Source organism: Anguilla anguilla, chromosome 2 (assembly GCF_013347855.1).
Source record: "Anguilla anguilla isolate fAngAng1 chromosome 2, fAngAng1.pri, whole genome shotgun sequence".
Classification (NCBI taxonomy): domain Eukaryota; kingdom Metazoa; phylum Chordata; class Actinopteri; order Anguilliformes; family Anguillidae; genus Anguilla; species Anguilla anguilla.
Genome location: NC_049202.1, coordinates 67,933,722 through 67,957,946, shown reverse-complemented (window position 1 = coordinate 67,957,946; position 24,225 = coordinate 67,933,722). Strand labels below are relative to the sequence as shown.

The following is a 24,225-nucleotide window of genomic DNA, read 5'->3' as shown; positions in this document are numbered from 1 at the left end:
TGTCACGCAGCTAGCCGTGGCCTGCCCTGGCTGCAGTGGAAAGTAATGGAGTCGCGCGTCTCGGCTCCGCGAAGCGCGTGCGAAAGAGAACGCACCCCGGTGTGACAGCTAAAAAAACAGCGACACACACGGAGCAAGTCAACGCACATACACACGTACTGACATAAACAACCATACACACCAGTAAAAACATGCAGCACGGCGCCTAAACGGCCCAGGAGCTCACCTCGAACGGCAGGCAAGCCAGGCCATTCTCCGTGAGTACTTTGACAACACCGTCAGCAAGGAGCGCTTTGGACGCTAACTAACTAAAAGCATCACATACGCCAAAATCGCGACGTTTGTAAAGGTGTAGGTTAACTGGACGGTTCTGGGTTTTTGAATTAAAATCACCGTGCAACGCTTTTTCTGTTGAATACAAAGAGCTTTCTAGTCTTTGCGAGACAGCTAGCCAGCTAGCTGCACTGGGACGAAGCTAGTTAGGTAGCTTGTGCTACACAGTAGCTGTTGTTATGCTATCTTGCTGCCTTTGCTTTCATCATTTACAGTCTGGACATGTGCATTTATTTAATTTTGCTCTTCCCCGAGTTGATGTTCAGTATTCCCAGTTGATTGATTGTTTCATTATAGTTACAAGCACTAACACGTTGATTAAGACAGTGACCCAAAATACATTATGTCTGTTTCAAAGACTGGGTGAAGTGCAGTAGATTGTCTGTGCCTAGTGATGGAACTTCACATTCCTCTGCATATAAATAATCAGACGAGGTGGGGTGAAGAACTCCTGCATATGTGTGAAGTTCCAGTCGCTTTCTGCTTGTTGCAAAGGTTGTTATTGCACACCATTAGTATTTGGGTACCTACCTCTAGTATCTCCCAATAGAGATAGAGCTCATGCTTCCAAAGAGTAAAGACTTGGCAACACCAGGCCCTGTCTCGCAGTTTAATTATAGTTTCAGTGCCATAAACCTTTTAAAATTTTGAAGTAGATAATTGTGTTGTGCTCTGATTTGAAATGGCTGTGATTGTAGTATTCTGAAATACATATTTACTGGTGACATTTGACAGAAGTACTGTAGTGGCAAATTTGGTCAGGTTGAGCAGGTGATAAAATGTACATACTGGACAAACACTAGCTTGATGGCAGAAGTACTTATTCCAAGATACTGTCCATTGGACTATCAGGTGAACATGAATAATGCATTTTGAAATCGTGATAATATTTCCTAAAACGCCAAATCCATGCGTGCTGTTGTGAATGTTATTTTTCCAAAGTACAAATCAAAAAACGACTTTTAAATATAAAAAAACTGTCAATTTACAGTGGGCTTCTTTAAGGTGGCAGAACCAAGATTATCTTGAGGTGATTTTACAAGTCACCATTTTGTGATCATAAATTACAGAAACATTTTGCAATCAGTCATCATAATGCTGATTTCTGTTGCTGTTTTCACGGCTAATCTCAAGTGTACCGGTCTTTTGAAACCTACATTCTGATCCTAAATTACTTCTTAAATCTGTACAAAGTACGCCTTTGTTTTACAGGTGCTCTACTTACTGCATGCATATCTGCTCCACAGAGATCAGTGGCGTTTCGCAAGCGCATTTCATAACAGCTCCGCCATTTGAGTCAAAGATAAGGGTGAATCTGTCTGAGCTTTCATTGTGTCTGGACTGAAATGTCTTCAGGGAGGGAGCACAGGAGGCAATTACCTGGCAATGTGCAGTCGGACGTAACTTGTGTTTCTGTGTGTCTGTTCAGTGGCTGAGGGGGTCATTTGCTATGTAGGGACAGGAGCGGGTTGGTGGACTACGGACTTCGGGGACCATGGAACCAGGAGAGAGCTCCCCCTGCCCCTCCTGGGATCCTCCCACTTTAAAGACAGTGCCCCTGGACCCACTGTCATCCTCTCCCCAGAACCCAGAGTCCCCAACCCACCTTCACAGCACCTTACAGGTGAGGGGAAGGAAGGGGGAAGAGGACAATGAACGCTGTCCTACATCCTGTTACTCCGAACACACACACACGCACGCACGCACGCACACGCACAGAGTACCACTGTGACGAGTAACGTTCTTTCTGTTCGTTTCTGTCGAAGCCCTGAGCTTCAGTGCTGCTTTCCTGTCTCCTGTGTTCGCCGCGATGGCGGAGGTGGTTCGCGGGTGTGAAGCGCCCCTGTGTGTCGTTGTCCTCCACAGAGCTCCTGCTCTCCAGTGGCGAGGGGGGAGCACGCGGACAGTTGGGGCCCGTGGGACGGAATTGGGGAGGGGACGGGGGACTCCTCCTCCAGGACAGGATCAGGGGGGACCGCACAGAGGAGCCCTCGGCCCTCAGCCTTTCCCTCCTCCCTGGCCTGGGACTCCGACTCCGAGAAAGAAACCCTAGATGGTGATCATTTTTAATCCCCTTTTTCGGAAAGCACGTTTCTGTGTAGTGTTGCCAGAGCAGTGCTCGTTGCAGCGAAACCAAAAACACTGCAACTGAAGCACTTGATCCCTGGAGAGCCTCAAGGTGCGCTGGTTTTTACTTCCTGCTCAGCTCTTCATTGATTCATTTTACGCAGGCGATTACAAATTTAGCCGCTTGTGTCTGAATTGGCTGCTGATTATAAGGTGAAATCAGAAACCAGCAGACCCTGTGGCTCTCCAGAACCAGGGTTGTAGGCTCTCACGTGGACGTGTAGAGGCATTTGGCCAGTTTACAAATATAGCGCCCTCTAGTGTCTGTTATGCTCACAAGTTCTAGTTCCTGAATCAAACAAAATTGGGGGCGCAGTTGATACTCCGTATACATTGAAGGGCACAGTATGAGCGCTTCAACATTGTTGATGTGAAGTACAGTGTTTTCTGCCTTAGGGTGTAGCTGCATTTGCCCTCAGAAACTGAGGAATACACCAATTTTTGTTAAATTCATACCTGTATCGAATGTCACCTGTGATTCTTTGTGCTGCTTCATTTGAAACGTGTTGTCAGTGTTGTCTTATTACGACAGAGAAATTTATTCAGAGCCCCGTAGGGCTGAGAGACAAATAACTTCAGTTGGACTCCTCATAAACATATTAGTGGGAAGAATAGATTCCAAAGCAGGGACTTCATTTTGAGAGAGGTGTGATTTCAAGAAGAAGGAGAGAAGGCTTTATTTGTCACGTGCATATGCATGTACATACAGTGAAGTTCTTCCTCTGCATTTAACCCATCCTAGTTACTTAGGAGCAGTGGGCAGCCACAGTGCAGCGCCTGGGGACCAGCAGTTCCGAGGCCAGTGCCTTGGTCAAGGGCAACGGCAGGAGTACACCCAGGGGCAATTTAGACCCTCCAGTTAACCTAGCCTGCATGTCTTTGGACTGTGGGAGGAAACCGGAGTACCCGGTGATTTCATATAGCAACATTACAGCAGAGTTGTATGAAAGGCTGCATGTGTTGTAGTGTATTTACAGTCACTGCTAATTTTTAAGTTTTCATCTTGGGAGGTATTCTTCACTCCTGGTCCTGGAGAGCCACAGTGTCAGCACCAGACCTGGGTTAAATACGTATTTGTTTTGGATTCAAATACTTTTCTGCGCTCTATTGATCTTGCCTGGTGTAATTGAGCCTGCCATTATGACCAGAAGGTGGGGTTTGCACTTTTTGAGAGTATTTCATTGGTTCCAACACACCAGACAAGATCAGTAGCGTAGAAAAGTATTTGAATCCAAAACAAGTACTTTGACCCAGGTCTGGTCAGCACAGAACTGATCAGTTAAAGTTGTTGTTTACGTGGTCCACTCGCCCAGTTCTGTGGGTCTGAAATGGTTATTCAATTTTTGTGGCTTTCCAGTATCAGGGTTGAGAACCACTGTCTTAGGGCTAATTAAACTGACCTTACTTGTGTATGCTAGCTAGCAAGTATGAGAGTTAAACAGACCTGGGTAATATGAACATATTTTTGTATAAATTAACATACGGTGATTTTTTTATTTATTTTCAATGAAAACGTTTTTTTGAACTTTAGTAAATTTTTTGGAAAAATGTTAGAAATTTCAAATGCTGTGTAAAAATATACACATATTGACAAGTACATTTTATTTATATTTCAAAGACTTTGAAGTGATATTTTGCACATTATCTGGTGCTTTCTTCACAGATTAAACCCTTACTGTTATGACTGTAAACTTGCAGGGGAGGGTGTATTGTGTAATCCATAAACATAGATGTGTAAATGTTCAAATGGTGTTTGTACTTATTCATTATTATAAATGTGAAAAGTTTAAAATACTTTCCTGAGATCAAAAAATGTGTATTTGGAAATACTGCATGCCAAATTTATTTAAAGTACTCTTTATATCCAGGTTCAGCTTTAAAACAGTTGCACACTTTCTCACTATTATGAAATGAAGTGTTAGTGTCTTCTGTTAGTGTTAGTGACTTCTAAGTTCTAGTTTGCTGAATTGTTTTGCGAAAGGACTTTAGCAATTCAGTTTTTAAAAGAGTTCTTTTAAAAACTTTTGGTATTATAATTTGAGACACTGTAAGTTGCTTCGTGATACACCACACATATTGCATGAGATGTTGACAGTATGGATGTCTGAAGTAGGGCAGCAGTGTAGTGTAGTGGGTAAGGAACTGGGCTTGTAACCCAAAGGTGTTAGGTTCGATTCCTGGGTAGGACACTGCCGTTGTACCCTTGAGCAAGGTACTTAACCTGCATTGCTTCCGTATATATCCAGCTGTATAAATGGATACAATGTAAGTCGCTCTGGATAACAGAGTCTGCTAAATGCCTGTAGCAATAATAATAATAAGTATGTAAAAAATGTGGAAGTGCTGTAAGATTTTCTGGCTATGTATGTTTACATTTTTAAATAAGTAAATATGCAGAATAATTTATATAATCTAATCATTATTTGGTAGCAGCATAAAGCTTGATATGTTGCTGCCTAAAGAAAAGTATAACTAGAAGCCATTCCACAAAGGTGATCCAACATCAGAAACTGGGCTGAGGCATTAGCAGCCGGGGTGAAGGATGTGTTTTACGTGTGTGCGCTGCCTGGAAACGACCTTCCGTAGGTGCTAACGCTCAGATTCTGCCCTCAGAAACACCTGTTGCCAATAGGCCGCGGTACGTTCATGCTAATTCGGGCTGCTCCCGGTCGAGCCGCGCCCGGCGTTTCCGTAGCCCGCTCGACTCCCGTCCTCCCAGTGCGTTGTGCCTGTGAGTGCCGTGCCCATGGCGTGACCGTTGTTGCCGTTGCTGTTGATGTTGATGTTGATGTTGCTGTTTGTCTCTGTTGTCGTGTGTTGTGTCAGAGGAGGAGCTACAGCACTTTTCTAACCCTCACGGTCTGGCAGCTCACAGCCCCGGATCCCCCGCCTCGGGACACAGGCAAGAAAGGTGAGAGAGAGAGAGAGAGAGAGAGAGAGAGAGAGAGAGACAGAGGAGGAAAGAGGGGTAGAGAGCGAGAGAGCAGAGGAGAGAGGTAGAGAGAGAGAGAGCAGAGGACAGAGGGAGAGAGAGAGAGAGAGCAGAGGACAGAGGGAGGTAGAGAGAGTAGAGGAGAGAGGTAGAGAGAGAGAGAGCAGAGGACAGAGGGAGAGAGAGAGAGCAGAGGAGAGGAGAGAGGTAGAGAGAGAGCAGAGGAGAGAGGTAGAGAGAGAGAGCAGAGGAGAGAGGTAGAGAGAGAGCAGAGGAGAGAGGTAAAGAGAGAGAGAGCAGAGGACAGAGGGGGGGAGAGAGAGAGAGAGAGAGAGACGTAGAGGATGCAAAGATCCACAGTGGATGAGATGCATAGAAGTGGAAAAGTGATGTCTGCACTGATACAGAGATCTAAGTTTTTAAAGACTCAGTGGCAAGTGAGACAGACCGAGCCACACCTGTTCAGCCCATGTGTCCTCATCTGTCCAGATTATCTATATGTCCAAATCAGCAATGTGCTGTGGGGGAGAAACGTATTTTTGTAATTGTAATTATCTAAAGACCTCCCCCGCCCCGCCACCCCTCCCTATTGCTCCCCTCTCTCCAGAGCTGACGGTGAGGGTGACAAAGCACCTGAAAAACTACAGCACTTAATCCCAGAGAGTGACCCGCCCAGCCCAGTGGATGGGCAGGACCAAGGCGGGGCCAGCACACAAGCAGATGAGCCAAAGACCGCACAACCCAGCTCACCAGACTGTGAGTACTCGGGGGAGGGGGGGGGTGACCGGGTCGCTAATAACCGGCTTAGTGTCAAGCTGCATATGCTAGACGCACTAACGTGTGAATTAATTAGCCTCTGATTTATAGTCTCATTATCAGTAGTGTCACAGGATTGTTCAGCATACTTCCTCTTCCCCCCCCCTCCTCAGCTGAAGAAAATGGTGGCAGAGAGTTTACAGAGAAAGCGTCTCCTGAGCCGCCGTTGTCAGAGGCTAAACCAAAGGACGGGTGCCGAAAGGAAGAGGGAGAGAGGGATGGACAGCAGGGGAGGGAGGAGGAGCCGGAGCCGGTTCTGGACGTGTACAGCTTCCCCGGGGACTCGGACCCCGAGAGCCCGCCGCCGGCGCCCTGGGCACACTGCACCTTCACCCAGCGCCGCAAGAGGAAGAGGGCCCTGCTCAAGCCCTTCTCCGGCCTGGGCGCCCAGCTGGCCACGCCCCTGGCCCTGTGGAAGAGGCCCAAGGGCAGCCCCCCGAAGGCCAGGGGAGACCTGCTCGCGGAGGTCGGGGGCGGGGTCTTTGAGTTCGCGGAGGAGGGCGGGAACGGAGGCGCGGGGAGGGACCCGGAACAGGAAGTGGCGAGCGACGGCCCGAGGGAGGAGGAAGGAGCGCTCTGCCAGGAGGTGTTCACCTGCGTGGAATGTAGCATTTACTTCAAGAAGCAGGTCCACCTGCAGGAGCACATGCACCAGCACTGGCAGAGCGGGGGGCAGAGGAGGCGGGGCGAGGAGGAGAGCGGGCGGGGCGGGGGCGGGGCGGGGGCGGGGCGGTTCCAGTGCGCGGAGTGCGGCTGGGAGCTGGAGGACCGGCTGGCCCTGGCGGAGCACCGGCGGCAGCACGAGGAGTCGCGGCAGAAGATCCTGGAGGAGATCGGCAAGCTGAACGAGGGCGGGAAGGGGGCGGGGGAGCCGGGGGGGGCGGCCGCGGAGACGGGGGGCGCGGTCTCGGCCCCGCCCCGGCTCCGCTGCCCCAAGTGCAGGTTCGGCACGGACTCGTCGCGCGTGTACGTGGAGCACGCCAAGATGCACATCAAAGAGCGCAACAGCCAGCGGGCGCGGGGGCCGACCGCGCAGCCGCCGCCGGGCCCGGCCGGCCCGCTCCGCCCCTCCCCCCCGCTCCCCTGTGAGCTCTGCAGCTTCCGGGCCTCCAGCCCCACCGCCCTCCGGGAGCACCTGCTCCTGTCCCACCCCGCCTGGCCCGCGGCCTGGGAGGAGGAGGAGGAGGAGGAGGAGCCGCGGGAGGAGGGCCGCCCGGGGACCAGCCGCGACTTCCTCAACCCCTCCCTCCCGCCGCCGCCGCCGCCGCGCCCCGGGGACGAGCCCTTCCCCCCGCGGCGCTCGCGGAGCCCCGCCTCCTCGCCGGCGGCCCGCGGGACGCTCGGCCTGCGCCTGGGCACGGCCGTCAAGGGGGGCCGCCCCTGCCTGCCCCGCCCCCGGCCTTCCCCGCCCCCCCCTCCCGTGACCCCCCCCGCGGGACCCCGCCGGAGGGACGTGGCCTTCAAGAGCATCGGGAACCGGAGGGCGGGGAGGGGCGGGGCCTGGAGGGAAGGGCCGCCCTCGGCGTCGCCCCTGCCGAGCCCCCCCCCACTGCCTTCGGCGACGGGCGGGGCGCGGAAATGGGACCAAAACGAGGACCAGGTAGCCCAGAAGAGCCAGCAGCTCAGTGCCGATCCAGGTAAGGCCTGCTGTCCTGCCGTGGCCTCCTATCTGAGGACAGACAGTCGGGGCTCAGCACTGGTGAGCTACACACGGGCTCCCAAAGCAGCCAGATGAGCGTGTTACTGCACATCAGTGCTCAGATAGAAATGCCTGGCCTCAGTGTCAGCTGTGTTTGAGGAAGTGTGCAGTGTCTGAACAGTGAACGAACAGTCCCATGGCCATAATTCAGCGCATTTTCATGAGCAATAATATTCCCCACACAATCAGAATATTATTGAAAAAGTTCTGAAAGGGAACTCGGTGCATGTGTAATCATATTTGTAGTAAATATAAACCTAAATGTGTGTGTCACATTTAATTTTATCTCCTTTGTTTGCACGGCTTTAGATCCTGTTTTCTGTGTGCATTGCAGCATCTGTATATTTTAACCCATTTTTTAACCCATTTTATTGACTTCCAGTGCACAGAGGCAAACTGAACAGAGTTGGTCTTTAACCTTAAGCTACAGGTCATTGGCAGTGTAAATGAATCTTTCCCTTAAGTGCTTATGCAGGCTGGAGATGCGTTGTACACACAATCCCCTTGCAGCGAAACACGCATAATCATAGAAGCATTTCAGTACCTTGTCCGTGGGTACGGCGGCAGGCTCCTGCTCAGAACTGGCTGCGGTCCTTCCCGTCATTTACCTGGGGCCCCCAAAACTCTGCTCCATACTGCTTGCGCTCACCCTCGCTCTTCACCCTCCCTGATGTGATGGATAGACCGGAATTACCTGGAGGCGATCTGAGGTGAAACTGCTGGGTTTCCAAGTCGTCCAGCTTTACTGCACGCGTGTGCGGTCGATCTGGACGCCCCACCCGGGACACCCCCCCCCCACCCCACCCCACCCCGTGTGACTGACCCCGCTTGCCCTTGCCTCTGCTGCAGGCTCAAAGGAGGTGCCTGCCCTCGCCTTGCAGCTGAAGCGCAGTTTCTCAGACGGCCTTCGGGGGGCGGCAGAGAGCCTGGGGCTGACGGAGGGGCAGCAGACCCAGCTCAGGCACATGCTGCCCCTCGTCCTCATTGAGCCCTTCCACTTCAGTCCCCGAGCTCCCTCCCCAGTTCCCGGATTTGGGGAGAGGGTCAGGGCAGCGGGTGAGTGACAGTTATGACCGTTAAGGCCTTGCCGCTAAAATGACCTTAACGTGACAGGACAGTGACGCATCACACAAGCACTACTTTACTCCTTGCTCCCTCCCCCATAAAACAATGAAAATCAGTTACATTTTCATGGATCAGTTGTTATTTTCTTATGTCTAACGTAGTATTGTGTTCCTGTCTTATCATTCCCATTGCCTCCCTCCATTAAATCTTCCGTTGTCTTTGCTCAGAACAAAGTTAGAAAAACAGTCACCTCACTGCACCCTTTTTCTCTCGTTTAGGAAACTTCCGTCCTTTTCCGGAAGACAACGTAGCCTGTCCCGTGGTAAAAGAGGATGACGACGAAGAAGATTACGAGGACGAGGACAATGATGAAGACGACGAGGGGAATCTCTTCCTGTCAGAGGAGGAGGAGGAGGTCGGGGAAGGGGCGGGGATGCTGAAGAACGTCGAGAGGAAGTGCCCGTATTGCCCCGATCGTTTCCACAATGGCATCGGCCTGGCCAATCACGTGAGGGGCCACCTCAACCGAGTGGGCGTCAGCTACAACGTGCGCCATTTCATTTCCCCCGAGGAGGTCAATGCCATTGAAAGGAAATTCTCTTACCAAAAAAAGAGGAAAAAAGGTAAGGAAGGTGAGGAGAGAATACAGATCTCGTGAAGAGGAAATGGCTCAGGGCTGAGAATCACTGCCAACGTGATTCTTGTTTATTTTTTTTTAATGCTCCCCCAGTTTGGACCGCCTAATCATGTTCACCAGCGCTTACTGCTGCGACTTCCACTATTGATTCAGGGGAGATTTTAAGATTTAAAAGCCTTCAAACATCTGTAACAGTGATACAAAAAATGCCAAACAGGTTACCTGAAGGAAAGTGGGCTGAGATTCAGTTTCTTGTGTCTGGTAGAAGACTCTGGAGAAGAGAAAGAGAAGACTTAAAAGAGACGAAAGAAAAGGCCAGGGGTGGTGATGATAACGAAAATTGTGATATTCCACTTCCTGTATTACATTACATTACATTACAGGCATTTAGCAGACGCTCTTATCCAGAGCGACTTACACAACTTTTACATAGCATTTTTACATTGTATCCATTTATACAGCTGGATATGTACTGAAGCAATGCAGGTTAAGTACCTCGCTCAAGGGTACAACGGCAGTATCCTTACCCGGGAATCGAACCTGCGACCTTTCGGTTACAAGTCTAGTTCCTTACCCACTGTGCTACACTCCGTCCTTCCTGTAGCCTGACCTTCCTCTTCCTCTCCGTGCAGTGGCCAACTTTGACCCGGACACCTTCAGCCTGATGCGCTGCGAGTTCTGCAGTGCCGGCTTCGACACCCGGGCCGGCCTGTCCAGCCACGCCCGCGCCCACCTCCGCGACTTCGGCATCACCAACTGGGAGGTCACCGTGTCGCCCATCCACATCCTGCGGGAGCTCTTCTCCAGCCGGCCCGACCTGGTGCTTCCCACCGCGCCGCCGCGCAGCCCCGCCGCGGACCCCGACCCCGACTCTGAGGACGAGGAGCCGGCGGTCAGCCGGGGCGGGGCCGCGGACCGCGCCGTGCCCCCCCTGCCGTCGTCGTCTCCGGCGCCTCTGGCTCGAGCGCAAGGTGAGCCGCGGAAGCCCTCCTGCTGCCTTTAAAATGTCAGGTGTCAGGTCACCATTTGCAAGGGCGTATTTTGAAAGGGATGTATGAGAACAAGAGTGTTTTTGTGTTTCTATCCTAATATGAACTTTTAAAAAAATGTAACTGCCAGCATGTAAATAGCTGAAGGTTGATGGTGCTCAGTAAATCGCAAATTACTTTGTGCTAACAGTGATAGTGTGTGTCGCACAAAATCCAGGTAAAGTAACATTACAAATCCGAATGACTCGGATATGGCCTCATATTGAAAGTCACATTAAATGCCTTTAAAGCGCGTACCGTGAATACAGGGAGCCATCTCTATAATGTAATGTGTGTAACGGACGCTAAATCAAATCACAGCACATATTTTCCCTAGAAAGGTAGTTTGACACAGCAGACACCGTCAAAACAACATTAGTGTGCGGTACTAGCAGCTTTAATAAATAATTTTGCATTAAATGACGTTCATCTTTATACAGCAATATATTAAAATCATATGCACTTGCAGTGGATCAGAAAACGCATAATTATGTCTTTAAAAATATACTAGGATTGCAATATTACTGATTACAGTTTTCGCGAGTAGCGCATATGTTAGGGTAACGTATAAAACTGAAAATTAGCGTGATTGTGTGACAGATGATCTAAACATGGTTTTATTTATGTGTGTGGTGTCTACGGTCGATTAGCTGTGTCGAGCGTTATCGTCACCGCCCTTAGCTCGATTGGTCACGCCTTAATTTTGCGATGCATGTGGACTCGGCAAAATGGCCGCTTCCACCTCACCGCAGACACAAACAATAGCAGAACTATCTGGTACGAGCGGGGCGGAATCCGGTACCGTGCTACTCCTCAACGGTGAGTAAAAAGCCAGCCGATACGTTCGGCAACCAGCCTTGCATATCTGTGCTTTATTTTTAAAGGCAACGTGAGGCTGCTAGTTATTGCTCATTAAGATCGATACACATTCAGGGAACGTATAATGTATTACAATAGTATGCTAGTAGTAGTGACGTTAGCCGGTGCCAGTTATCAAAGCCCAGTCGTAAGAGGCCATTTCAAATTACAGTAATTACTCGTTATCGATTTGTAGCGAGCTAGAAGTCGTTACACGTAGAGCTAGATCTACCAGTCCCATATCCGTAATTTCCTTTTGTCCTATGCCATTTTTCATTGTGTGTGCACCGGGTTAGCATAGCTGATTAGTAAGGAAATATGCGGTCAACACTGCCTTTTCTGGCAGGCTAACGTTAGTTAACATAGCTGTAAGCTAGCTTGCCAATATAAACTAGTTGTCGATCAGCGAAGAGTGGCTGCTTTTCATTTAAATTCATTGATGCGTTGAAACTTCTGCTACTTCAAGTTGCGATGCTGCTTACTGCTAATTTAGCGAACATTTAAATAACTTAAGACTGTTTCTTGTTATAGCTGTCCAATTACCATTTTGTGACGATGCACATTTGTGTCGTCAGGATTGTATAGTAAGGATACCGCTACTAACATTAATCAAAATAAAAACTTGTGACTTTTCGACCGAATGAGGTTGACCTGCTATTGGTGTCAGTCATGTGAAGTTCTCACTGTTTGTCTAATTCAGACTGTATCACACTAGATTAAACAATCGCTAGTTTATGCTAATTTGGCGGGCTGTTTAAGGCTAAACATCAGACAAGTAAAGAATTTTGTTTAAATTTTCCATAAGCTTATTTAAACATTTTTTGTCATGGTTTATGGATGTATACACTTCAGCGTGCGTTCACAGAAACAAATGTTTAAGTAGTAGCTTGAAAAACTTGTTTGCAACATGGTCAAAAAATGTAAATGTACCGCAAATATTTTGATTGGCAGCATTCGCCATCTATATGTGACGTGCATGTGGCTGTTCCGCGTCACGTGCAATTCTACGGGTTTATATTTCAGGTGTGCAGGAAGACAAGATGCCCACAGTGGAAGGAGTGACAGCAGGCTCTGGGAGGAAGAGTGTGGTTCCTTCAGATTCTGGGAACAAGCGCATGGACCCTGGCAGCCCCAGGGACGAGCCAGACAGCAAGGGTGAGCGAGCGAGCTAGAGAGAGAAAGCAGGGAGAGAGGATTACACGTAAGGCCTGGGGAGAGAAGGGCAGATTATTATATGATCTCACTTAAAGGAGGAAGAAATACATCATCATCACTCTGCTGAAAATAGCAGCTCAAAGCTGCCTGAGGTTGCTTGTACTTCCCCCTAGTTTGACTTAGCATAGTTTAGGTCAGAATAATGTTCACTCTGTGTACTGGACTTTGTGTTCTTGGCTATGAATAGCTGTACAAAATGAGTATTGTACCTTATTGAACCTGCGTTTTGTAGTTGTTCCAGTGACCTTTGGCATGCACTTTTGTACGTCGCTTTGGATAAAAGCGTCTGCTAAATAAATGTAATATAATGTAAACTTCTTTAAGCTGTGTTTTCAGCAGTTCTGCCTTGTTTTTGCTGGCCAGCCAGCTGTTCAAAACCTTACCAGCCCATAGTCAGCTAGTCCACTAGCTTTGCCCAACCACAGACCAGCTACGGCCGCCGTAAAATCCCTTCTGGTCCCAGCTGGAATTTTCAGCTCCGTAAAGAAAATGGAACAGAAGGGAAGAAAAAAGTGAAGGGGAAGTGTTCATAGGGTTCTCTTTGGTTTGGATTAACGCGGAAGCATTTGAGGATGACGGTGGCGACTGGAGGTGTGTTGTTTGGGGATTAGCAGTGTAAATCTGAGCGGGTGCGCGCACTTCTTAGACGAAATCACGAACAAATGAATGTGTTAGGACTTGTGCTCCTCGATAGACTCTCACTGCTGCTCTTTTCTGCCGTGTCCTGCGTTTCGCCCCTCCTCCCTACCCCCCTCTAGCCACCGGCCTGCTGCAGTGTGAGGTGTGCGGGGCCCCGTTCGAGACCAGGCGGGGCCTGTCCAGCCACGCCCGCTCGCACCTCCGGCAGCTGGGCATCGGGGTGTCCGAGAGCAGCGGGGCGCCCATCGACCTCCTGTACCAGCTCATCAAGGAGCGGGACGGGCGCTGCTTCCCCGAGCCTCCGCACCCCTCCGCGGCCAAGAAGCCACCCCCGGGGAGCCCTTCCTCCCGAAAGGAGCCCGGGCCCAGGCTCGGAGGAGCCAAAGCGGCGGTCGCGGAGAGGAAGCCCTCCCCGCTGTCCCCCCTGGCCGCTCCCTCCCGCGCCAAAGCGGCCGCCTCCTCCAGCCGCTCCTCTTCCCCGGCCGCCCTGGGAAACGCCCGCTCGGCCTCCCCGCTGCTGCGGAAGGCCCCCATCTCCTCCCTCCTGCCGGCCTCCTCGCCCCTCCGCTCCTTGGACCCCAAGCCCGGCGGCGGGAAGACCGCCTCGCCCTCCGGCGCCCCTCCCGCCTCCGCCAAGCCTTTCTGGGCCCCGCAGGAGACGGACGCCCCCCTCAACCTGAGTAAGGGACGAGGATCGGTGCCGTGGACACACGGGGTCCATCCTGCTCTGTTTTGTGTACTCGGTCGCCCTCTTTGTGTGTTGCAACTTTTTGTTCCAAGTGAGTGGGTGTTTCAGTGTAGCTGTTGATATGTAATGTATCGTGTGTCCAGGATACAATAGAAGGCTGGGTTCGTCTAACTGGAAGTCTTACTTTCCCCCTCCCCCACAGTGCAGATGGCATTTTCTGTTGATTGCACAACGCAGGCGGTCTCTTTCTCCTTTCAGCAATGGACGTGGACGCCAGCAAGGACATTGTGTGCCAGCTGTGCGGCGCCTGGTTCGAAACGCGCAAGGGCCTCTCCAGCCACGCCCGCGCCCACCTGCGCCACTTCGGCGTGGTGGACGCCGAGACCAAGGGCTCCCCCATCGACTATCTCAACCAGCTGATCCACACGGACGACTTCAAGCACAGGGCCGGCTCGCTGCAGCCCGAGGACTCCGAGGAGCTGGAGGACCTGGCGCCCGGCTTGACCCCTCCCTCCGCCTCCTCTTCCTCCGCTAAGCGGCCGGTCTCCTCCCCCTCTCCCGGGCTCTACAAGGGCGTCTCGGCGGAAGGAGGCTCGGGCTCCAAGGGCACCCCGTCTTCTCCGCTCCTGTCTCCCCCCAGCAAGCGGTACAAGCCCACCGCCGCCGAGAGGGCGGGCCTGCAGGTCTTCCGTTTGAGTGGCGGCGAGCTCACGCCAATCACTCACGGTGAGTTCTCGGGTTCCTGGTTCTGAGTACATCGCAAAACTCTCGGGGGAAGTGAGGACTGAGTGAAATATGTTCACTTTTTCGGTAGTTTTAACAGCTAACGCCCTTTCCGAAAGAAATTAATGAAAGGGGATACAAAATTACAGCTTCTTTTCCCCAAGATGCTCCCAAGATTAAATCAAGGTCAAAGTTCAGAAACCTCAAGAATGTTCTGCATAAAATTCCAAAAAACACATAAAAAAAAAAAAAAGTAAAAATACTACATGAGCTGTAAGACCCAAAATGTCAGACCCTGTTCACACCAAAACAGAAAGAAACACCAGCTCAGATGCAAGGTTTCAATTCCCTAGATGGCAGCAGCAGAAGCCAGCCCGTGATATCCTCTGTAACTGATGTGAAGTGGCTGATGATAAGCGACAAAGGCCCACATTTTATGAACACCCCCTCTTCTCTTGGCCCGTACGTACTTAATGAAAGATCAGGAGAGGATGGTTGTGCTGATTGGGTGAGGTGTGGAAGAAAGGCAGAAAAGGATTGGCTTATCTTAAAGCTGACATATTTAAGTTGCCTTATAATGTTGGAAGCAGGGCTAAGCACTATATGATCAAACAGTTCATGGTTTTAGCCTTTTTATAACAAGATCAATATTCTAGTAATCCAGCTGTTGAATACCTCTATTAAAATGGAAGCTTGATTCTGCTTCTAACATCAGCGGTGACAGTTGCAAACAAATAATGGTTAAATCCAACCATGGTTAAATTCCACCTTCAGGTGAAATATTTCCCATGTGACAAATTCAAATCGCACCGCGTTGGTTTCTGCTTGAAACTGGAGCTGCTTCTAAAAATGAAAATTCCAACTGGGCAGGCTTCCACGACCAATATCTATTTAGACATTAAAACTTTCAATCGATGATTTCAATTAAATGTCACAGATTGGAATTCAAACATAAAATCAAAAAGGAACACGTGATCCTTGTGGCATTCTGTGGCCATGCGGGGCCGCTAACCCCCAATGGTTCTGGTGTGCTCTGTTTCTAAATAAAGTAACAAAACTCTCGAAGAGAGAAGGCTCCAGGACACCCCCGGGTTTGTGTACGCAGATAAGACTTTTAACTGCCCCAAGGATGTTTCCTTCGGTGTTTGTCGAGGGGAGAAGAGAGATACAGACCGCATTCCTTGCTCAGGTCAAACAGGGAGCAGTCCATTCAACCACAAAGTGGACTATGAGCCTGATCAAATCATACTGTCCGTCTCTCAAAGGTAATCTTAAAAAACTAGATATCTGACGGAACTAAACGGTAAAATAAAACAGTGGGTTTAGTGTGCCTGCGTGGGCAAATGACATAACAGTTACAAGAAAAAGTTTGTGAATCCTTTGGAATTACCTGAATTTCTACATTAATTACTCATTAAATGTGCTTTACCCAAGTCTCAATACTAGACACACACATTCTCCTTAAACAAATAACACACAGTCAGTTGCACTCTTCATGTCTTTATTGAACACATTGTCTGAACATTCACAGTTCAGGCTGGAAAAAGTATGTCAACCTCTGTATCTAGTAATTGATAGGACCTCTTTAGCAGCAATAACCTACAGCAAATGTTCCATTAGCCGCCGATCAGAATTGTACAAATGATTAGGAGGAATTTTAGACCATTCCTCCTTACAAAACCGCTTCAGTTCATTGATATTTGTTAGATTTCTTGTATGAACAGCCCTCTTCAGGTCACGCCCCAACAAGTCATTTGGGTTAAGGTCTGCACTTCTACTTGGCCATTCCAAGACATTAATTTTCTTCCATTACATTACATTACAGGCATTTAGCAGACGCTCTTATCCAGAGTGACTTACACAACTTTTACTTAGCACTTTACATAGTATCCATTTATACAGCTGGATATATACTGAAGCAATGCAGCTTAAGTACCTTGCTCAAGGGTACAACGGCAGTGTCCTTACCCGGGAATCGAACCTGCGACCTTTCGGTTACAAGCGCAGTTCCTTACCCACTGTGCCTTCCGTTCAAACCATTCTGTAGTTGATTTACTTATGTGTTTAGGTCATTGTCTTTTGGCATCACCAAACTTATATTGAGCTTCTGGTGACGGACAACTACCCTGAAATTCTGCTGAAAAAATTCTTGAAACAATTTTGAATTCTTTGTTCCCTCAGTGATTGCAAGCTGTTCAGGCCTTGCTCCCTCTCCACCACGCTCCACAGTTGAGCTGATGTTTTGGTGTTGGCGAGCAGTGTTTTTTCCCTCCAAACAATAGTGTTGCTGTGCATTTCTGCCAAAAAGTTAAACTTTTGTATCGTCCGGTCATAGAACATCGTCCCAGAAGCCTTGTGGAACTCTCAGGTGGTCCTTTGGAAACTTGAGACGTGCAGCATGTGTGTTTTTTTGGAGAGCACTGGTTTCCTCCGTGGTGTCCTTCCATGAATACCATTCTTGTTTAATGTTTTTTCTTACAGTGGACACATGAACAGAGACTTCAGTATTTAGTTCAAGAGATTTCTTCAGGTCCTTTACTGTTACCCTAGGGTTCTTCTTCACCTGCTTCAGCATTGCATCCTGCGCTCTTGCCATGTTTTTCAGGATTAAATTCCTCCATTTGTACACAGCTTGTCCTTTTGTGGATTGATGAACACCCGGGCCTTTAGAAATGCTTTTATAACCTTTTCCACCCATCTGTACTATTCTTCTGAGGTCCTAAAATAGTTTTGTTCAGGACATGGTTCACATGAACAGATGTTTTTTTTATAAATGCGGGCTTTGTGTGACCAAACTTTGTGTGCCTTTGTATAGGGCAGGAAACCCACACCTTCAGTCTTATCTCATTGTTTGGACTCCTGTTAGCTTTTGGCGAACTCATTAGCCTAGAGGTTCACGTACTTTTTCCAACCAAGACTGTGAATGTTTAAATGACGCGTTCAGTATTGACGAGAAGTACAATCATTTGTTCGTTTAAGCTGATTGTTTTTAGTATTATTAGTGTGAAGATCAGACCATATTTAATGAGTAGTTAATGCAGAAATCCAGGTGATTCCAAAGGGTTTGTGAATGTTTTCTTGCAACTGTACAGTGGAGTGCTTCTTATTATGACTTGGGGGAGTGAAACTGCTGCTTTATGCCTCTTTATGCTAAAGAAGTGTTTTTGTGTAACGTGGCCTCCTGCCCTGTCCCGCAGGCGAACCGCTGAAGGAGATCGGCTGCGAGTTCTGCGGGGAGTACTTTGAGAACCGCAAGGGCCTGTCGAGCCACGCCCGCTCGCACCTGCGCCAGCTGGGCATCACCGAGTGGTCGGTGAACGGCTCGCCCATCGACACGCTGCGGGACCTGATCACCCGGCGGGGCCTGCCCTGCGCCCTCCCCCTGCGGCCCCTCAAGTCGCCGCCCGCCTCCCCCACGTCCCCCCGCTCCCCGGCCTCCTCCCCCGCCTCGCCCAGCCTGGTCAAGCGGCACCCCTTCGGCCCGGGCCAGCCGCACCAGCCCACCGCCCGCAAGATGGGCGGCATGGCGGCGTCGCGGCTGCCCGCCAAGCCCAAGCCCGAGCCGGTGCAGCTGGAGCTGGGCATGGCGGGCGAGGGCGGGGCGGCGGGCATGGCGGGTTACGCGCCCGAGGCCCTCTCGCCGGGCTGGCGCGGCTCCGACGGCATCCTGCCCCTCAACCTGGGTGAGTCGGGACCGTCCCGCACCGTCCCGCGCCGGTCCCTTTGACCGAACTCTTCCCTCACGCGACGTTCTTAGAATGCTCCTGTGGAGCTCCCAGTGACCTCCTCCCGGTAACCCTGTACGTTTGTTACCGTGTCTAGCTTCTTCTGATTTTTTTGCCGGTATGATGAATTAACGAGATTCATTCCATGAAGGAATGAGGCGTATTTCATGAAGCGTAAATAACAGCACTGATACGCTTCATCACTTCCACATATGACAGCTCATAATGTTACTGCTTTTGTGGCTTGTAATTTACCTGCAGCTTCCCAATGCGAATCCAAGGTACCCGTTTCCATAACAATGAGTGAAAGTTACCGTTTATTGTTTTGTGATGTAACTGGATTCTCTCCCCCCCCCCCCCACCCCCCCCTTTCCCTGCCCCGTCCCGTCCCGCCAGCCGCCCCTGAGCCCGAGCCAACGCGGGACATCCGCTGCGAGTTCTGCGGGGAGTACTTCGAGAACCGCAAGGGCCTGTCGAGCCACGCCCGCTCGCACCTGCGCCAGCTGGGCATCACCGAGTGGTCGGTGAACGGCTCGCCCATCGACACGCTGCGGGAGCTCATGCGCAAGAAGGGCGCCGCCCCCGCGGGACAGGTGAAGAAGGAGCCCGGCCTGGGGGGCGGCCCCGCCTGGGAGGAGCTGGGCTACCTGTCCCCCAAGTTCTCCCGCAAGTCGCCCGTCAGCATGCTGCACTCGGGGTCGCGCCTCCTGAAGCAGGGCCTCGGGGGGGCGTCCCTCTCCCTGTCCCCGCTCGGCGGGGGCAAGGGGGGCGGCGGCGGCTTCCTGGGCGCGGCGTCCCAGCTGGGGAAGAGGCCTCTGGCGGACGAGGGCCAGTCCCACGAGAGGCCGTCGCCCAAAACCTTCTCCACCCCGCCGCTGGATTTCTCCTTCAAGGGGAAGTCCTCCCCGGACAAGTACGGGACGTCCCACTCAGGTGAGCCAGTCTCGGCGCGCACGCACACAGTCCTGGTGGCGCTTATTCCTCTGTGTGTGTGACGGAAGGCTAATGCTCAAACGCTCCTCTCCTGCTGCCCCACCCCACCCCAACCACCCGCACCCCCTCCCCCCAGCCTCGGACGCCAGCTGCGAGCTGTGCGGCTTCTACTTCGAGAACCGCAAGGCGCTGGCCAGCCACGCCCGGGCCCACCTGCGGCAGTTCGGCGTGACGGAGTGGTGCGTGAACGGCTCGCCCATCGAGACGCTGAGCGCCTGGATGCGCAGCAAGCCGCACAAGGTGGCCGAGATGCACCGCCGCTACCTGCAGGGCGACCGGCCCTTCCCCAAAAAGGTGAGGGGCGGCGGGGGCAGCTAGCGCCTGGGGCCCTGGGACCAGCGGATCTCCACCGCTTAGCCGGTCCTGTTACCTTTACCTGCTTTTCAGTGCAATTTTATAGTTAATATGTGCAGCCTGTCATGTGCTGTCTTGTGCTATTTTGAAAACTTTTTTTTACTGTTATTTCAGTTTGAACTCGATTAGTGTTCTGCTGATGTTTTCCTGTGTGTGGTTTCCGTGGCGATGCACCATGTCACCCCCTGCTCTCTGTCTGTGCCGCAGAAGTGTGGCTCCTCCCCCTCCCCCTCGGCCGATTTGGACCGCCTGTCCCCCGGGGCGTCCAAGCCCCCGTCGTCCCAGCGGCCCTCCCTGGGGCTGCCCCTGGGCCGGCGGGCGGGGCGGGAGGTGACGGGGGGCACGTGGGGGGCGTCCCGGGCCGGCCAGGGCCGAGGCGAGGCGGGCTCCTCCTTACCGCAGGGCCACGGCGCGTCCCGCCAGGCCGCCCTCCCCCACTCACAGGTGGCCCGCAGCGAGCTCAACGTGCGCTCGCCCAGAGGTGAGTGCCCTCTCCCCCCCGTACCACACACACGGGTGCACACACTCAGCACGCACACACACACGCACACGCACTCAGCACGCATAAATAATATGTTATTGGCTAGTTGAGATCCAAATAAATACTCAGATATTCAGATGATTCTTTGATATGTGAAACTCTGCTAATGAGAACTAAAAACAAGTATCTAATTTCCATAATATTCTAATTCCATTCTGGTTTTGTAGCCTGTGTTAAGCACACTAAAGGCATGGTTGGTACAGCTCCTGAACACAAGAGGGTGACATTCGACAAACAGACTTGTGAGCAAAGCCAAGCTAGTGGCAGTAATGGTTATGTGAGTTCACTGGCTGGCAGAAATGAAGAAAAGTCATCATAGCACCTCGTGGAATTAGGCAAACAGACAGTGAGAATGTCTTTGTGCAAATGACAAGGCCAGCTTTTATGGGCAGAATAACTAAAAGCAAGAAGTCAAACTGTCGCTGGCAGTTATCTCTGCAGTCATCTCTGTCCTGGCCTGTTCATAGGAGGAGTCACACAGTCCATGAACGCTGCTGGGGTAGCGAGTGTCCAAACACCATGCTGCTTATTTACACCCCTACTGGCCCCCCTTCTCTGCCAGCTGCAGCCGTCCTGGTTGTTTGCGCTAGGCCGCTCTTTTTCCTCACACTAGCGTCCCGGTTGCTTTGTGTAAAAAAAAAAAGTGTCCACCAGATGGCGCTAAATCTCCTCCCCGGGGGTTCGGCAGGGTTCGAGCGGCGCCCGCCCAAGCACTCGTCCCACTCCGAAAGCGGGGAGAGGGAGATGGGACCCCCGCAGACCCCCCGGACCGGCACCATCCCCGCCCTCGTGCCAAAGCCCCCCTCCACCCCGCTGGTCAAGCTGGTGGGGAAGGTGTACTCGCTCAAATGCAGGTGAGTCTGAGACGGGGGGGGGGGGGGGGGGTCGCCCCCTGCAGGGCTGCTCCCGCTATAGCATGTTCAGTCTGGAATGCCCGCCACCGTTAAGCTCAGCAGTAACCCCCTGGGGCCTTTTGTGGGGTGAAGCCTTTAGTTAAAACATCCTGCCATTCTGCCATTTTGATTTAGCTGAGATTGGTTTTCTGCGAGCCGGCATTTTCGTACTCGCCGATTTTGTCACGCGCGGTGGGGGGGGGGGGGGGGGCGGTGGGGGGGGGTTTGCGCTTTGCGAGCGGTCAGCTTTACGGCGTGCGTGCGCTGGCCGTTCGCAGTCCGTTTTCAAGAGCCGCTCTGAAGAGGAGAGAACACAGGCCCCTTTGTTCTTTAATGGCTCCATCGTTATTCATGGCCCTGGCTGTTTTTTTGAAATGGGTTTCAGATACTTACAGCTGTGCGCTAAATCAATAATCGGACTCTCCCGCTGAAGATGAGTCCATTGATTAGGTTAAAATGAGGGCCAGGGTTCCTTGTCTGGCATCATGCATTATGATTGTTTATGACCACTGCATTACTTAGAATGCGAACGGTTCGTTATGGATTTCCCCAAATACCGATAACAGAAGGGGGCTTTGATTAGGGCGGCCCGTGGGTGTGTGATGTGTGTGGGGCGATGCGTCCGCTGCAGTAGCCCTCTGTCCTCTCCCCCCAGGTTCTGCGAGGTGGAGTTCCAGGGGCCCCTGTCGGTCCAGGAGGACTGGGTCAGGCACCTCCAGCAGCACATCCTGGATCTCAACTTCAATAAGCCTGCGCCCCCCCCCGCCACGCCCGCCACGCCTGCCCCGGAGGACCCCGCCGTCCCCACCCCGGCCCCCGTCCCGGGAGTCACGCCCACACCCACCTCCACCTCCACCCTGACCCCGACGCCCACTCCCACGCCCGCGTCCACCCCCGCCCCCACCCCAGCCGCCACGCCCACCCCTACGCCCACCCCCGCCCTTACCCCTGCCCCCGCCCCCGCCCCCGCCCCCACCCCCGCCCGCGCCCCCACGCCCCCGCCTGCCCCGCTCCCCATCCCTGCGCAGGCTGTGTAGAAGTCTCTCTCCCTCCGTCTCTCCTTCCCTCCTCTTCCCTCGTTCGTTCAGACGTCCCTGTTTTTGCTCTTTGACGTGTTCTCGGTTGTTTTAAAAAGGTTGTTTTTTTAAAAAAGAGGTGTTGTTGTACGCGCGTGGCTCTGCAGAGACGGGGGGGGGCGAGGGGGGGCTCCTCCCGCGGGGCAGGGTGAGCAGAGACGGGGGGGGGCGAGGGGGGGCTCCTCCCGCAGGGTAGGGTGAGCAGAGACGGGGGGCGGGCGAGGGGGGGCTCCTCCAGCAGGGCAGGGTGAGCAGAGACGGGGGGGGGGCCCTCCTCCCGCAGGGCAGGGTGAGCAGAGATTGGGGGGGGGGGGCCTCCTCCCGCAGGGCAGGGTGAGCCAGGGCCTCCGTCAGCACCCCCCCACGGCGGCTTCCGTTCTTCGGCCATCTTTAAAACCGCGTGAAGGAAGAGCCTCATTAAATCAGCTTTTACTGAAGGTCTCCTGGTCAAAATGTGTATATACAGTATATTGCGTATTTATTCCGAAAAAAAAAGACAACTGTGGCACCTTGCCGTAATGGTGTCCTTGTAAACAGTGCTCTGCCACGCAAGATGGACAGAGAGCGAGAGAGAAAGAGAGAGAGTGAGTGAGTGAGCAAGAGAGAGAGAGAGAGAATATGCCAAGCACAACACTTGTAGTGGTCTCACCCCATTTCTGATGTAGAGGATGAATTGGGCCTTGGGAGGTTGGGCCCTGCAAGCTACTCAAACGCACAGGGGAACTTCAGTGGGAGTTCTTGAGGTGGGGGGGGGGAGGAACTGGACGTTTTTTTGCCAAGTTTGGCCCTTGTTATCCCGTTTGGTCTTCTGTACCCAGCACCAAACGCAGCCATCGTAAACCCCCCAGGGGAGAGCCGCTGATCCTCTGTCGTTGTTTTATTGCACGTTTGAATGTGTTCTACTTCGGTTTTCAGCGCGTGGAGCTGAATGGAATGTACTGCTACTGTGGGAAACTGGGAGAAAAGGAAATCGGCCGCCCGTGTGACACACTGTGACCAAAGGTGCGGAGGCGGTGTGCGAGTGTGTTTCTGCCTGTTCTCAAGGTGTCTGTCAGCAGACGGCCCAATATTTGGACATTTTGGCTGCGTCCCTTATCATATCCATGCTGGAAAAAAAAATCGGGCTGGTTTTTTGGCAGGATTTTTTTTTTTGTTTGTTTGTTTTTTTTTTGTTTTCATTTTGTTGGATTTAATAGGTACAGGATTCCTACGTGTGGCATTGTGTCCGTGCCCGAAACGCGGGAGGGCGCGAGAGTCCTTCTCGGCACCCGAAATGTACTGAGCCCCCCGCCCCGGTGCTCTCCCCCAGCCCGGGACTGTGACCCTCACGCACTCGGTATGTGCCAAAGAGCCCGTCTGCCTCCGTCTTACCTCAGCAAGTCGCTCACACGGACGGATCCCTGAAGTGTTGGACCTGGCTGCCACGCGGCGAAGGTTTCGGGCGGTTCCCCTGCGCGCTCGTCCGCGCCGCGCCGCGCCCCCCGTCCTGCGCTCCGTCGAGCCCGAAGCCGTCGTCTCCCGTGGGACGGCACCCGTATGACAGAACCCAGGTGCATTATGGGCCCTCTGGACGCCCTGCTGGATTCATCGGCGCTGGGCTCTCTGTGTGCGTGTGTGTGTGCGTGTGTGTGTGTGTGGACGGTTGTTAACACTGGCAGTTAAGTGAAGCAATAACGGAAGGGTCCATCTCTAAGCGATTGAAGTCCGTTCCACCGCCAACAACATTCCCCCGGACCGTTATGACCCTTGGCCTGTTCCGAAACCCACCTTCCCTTATATATAACTACATGTACTTATAAAATGGCTAAGACTATTATTGTTATTTACCTCTATTAATGCCTAGCTATGACATGTGATCTTAATTATGTCGTTGTATTGATTTT

The 24,225-nt window shown here is 52.1% G+C and overlaps 1 protein-coding gene across 1 annotated transcript; it reads left to right on the top strand.

Annotated features, from left to right (window-relative positions):
• On the top strand, positions 1-23,882 carry si:dkey-217d24.6 (protein Wiz). The gene is made up of 19 exons (XM_035404263.1): positions 1-257; positions 1,763-1,957; positions 2,200-2,389; positions 5,287-5,371; positions 6,000-6,148; positions 6,322-7,845; positions 8,757-8,963; positions 9,251-9,595; positions 10,242-10,580; positions 12,519-12,650; positions 13,469-14,029; positions 14,296-14,763; positions 17,958-18,443; positions 18,882-19,418; positions 19,555-19,772; positions 20,040-20,313; positions 21,062-21,227; positions 21,922-22,174; positions 23,652-23,882. The coding sequence occupies exons 2-19, from the start codon at positions 1,829-1,831 to the stop codon at positions 23,880-23,882; spliced, it is 6,294 nt and encodes a 2,097-aa protein (XP_035260154.1). The 5' UTR covers positions 1-257; positions 1,763-1,828.
• Positions 23,883-24,225: the final 343 nt, after the last annotated feature.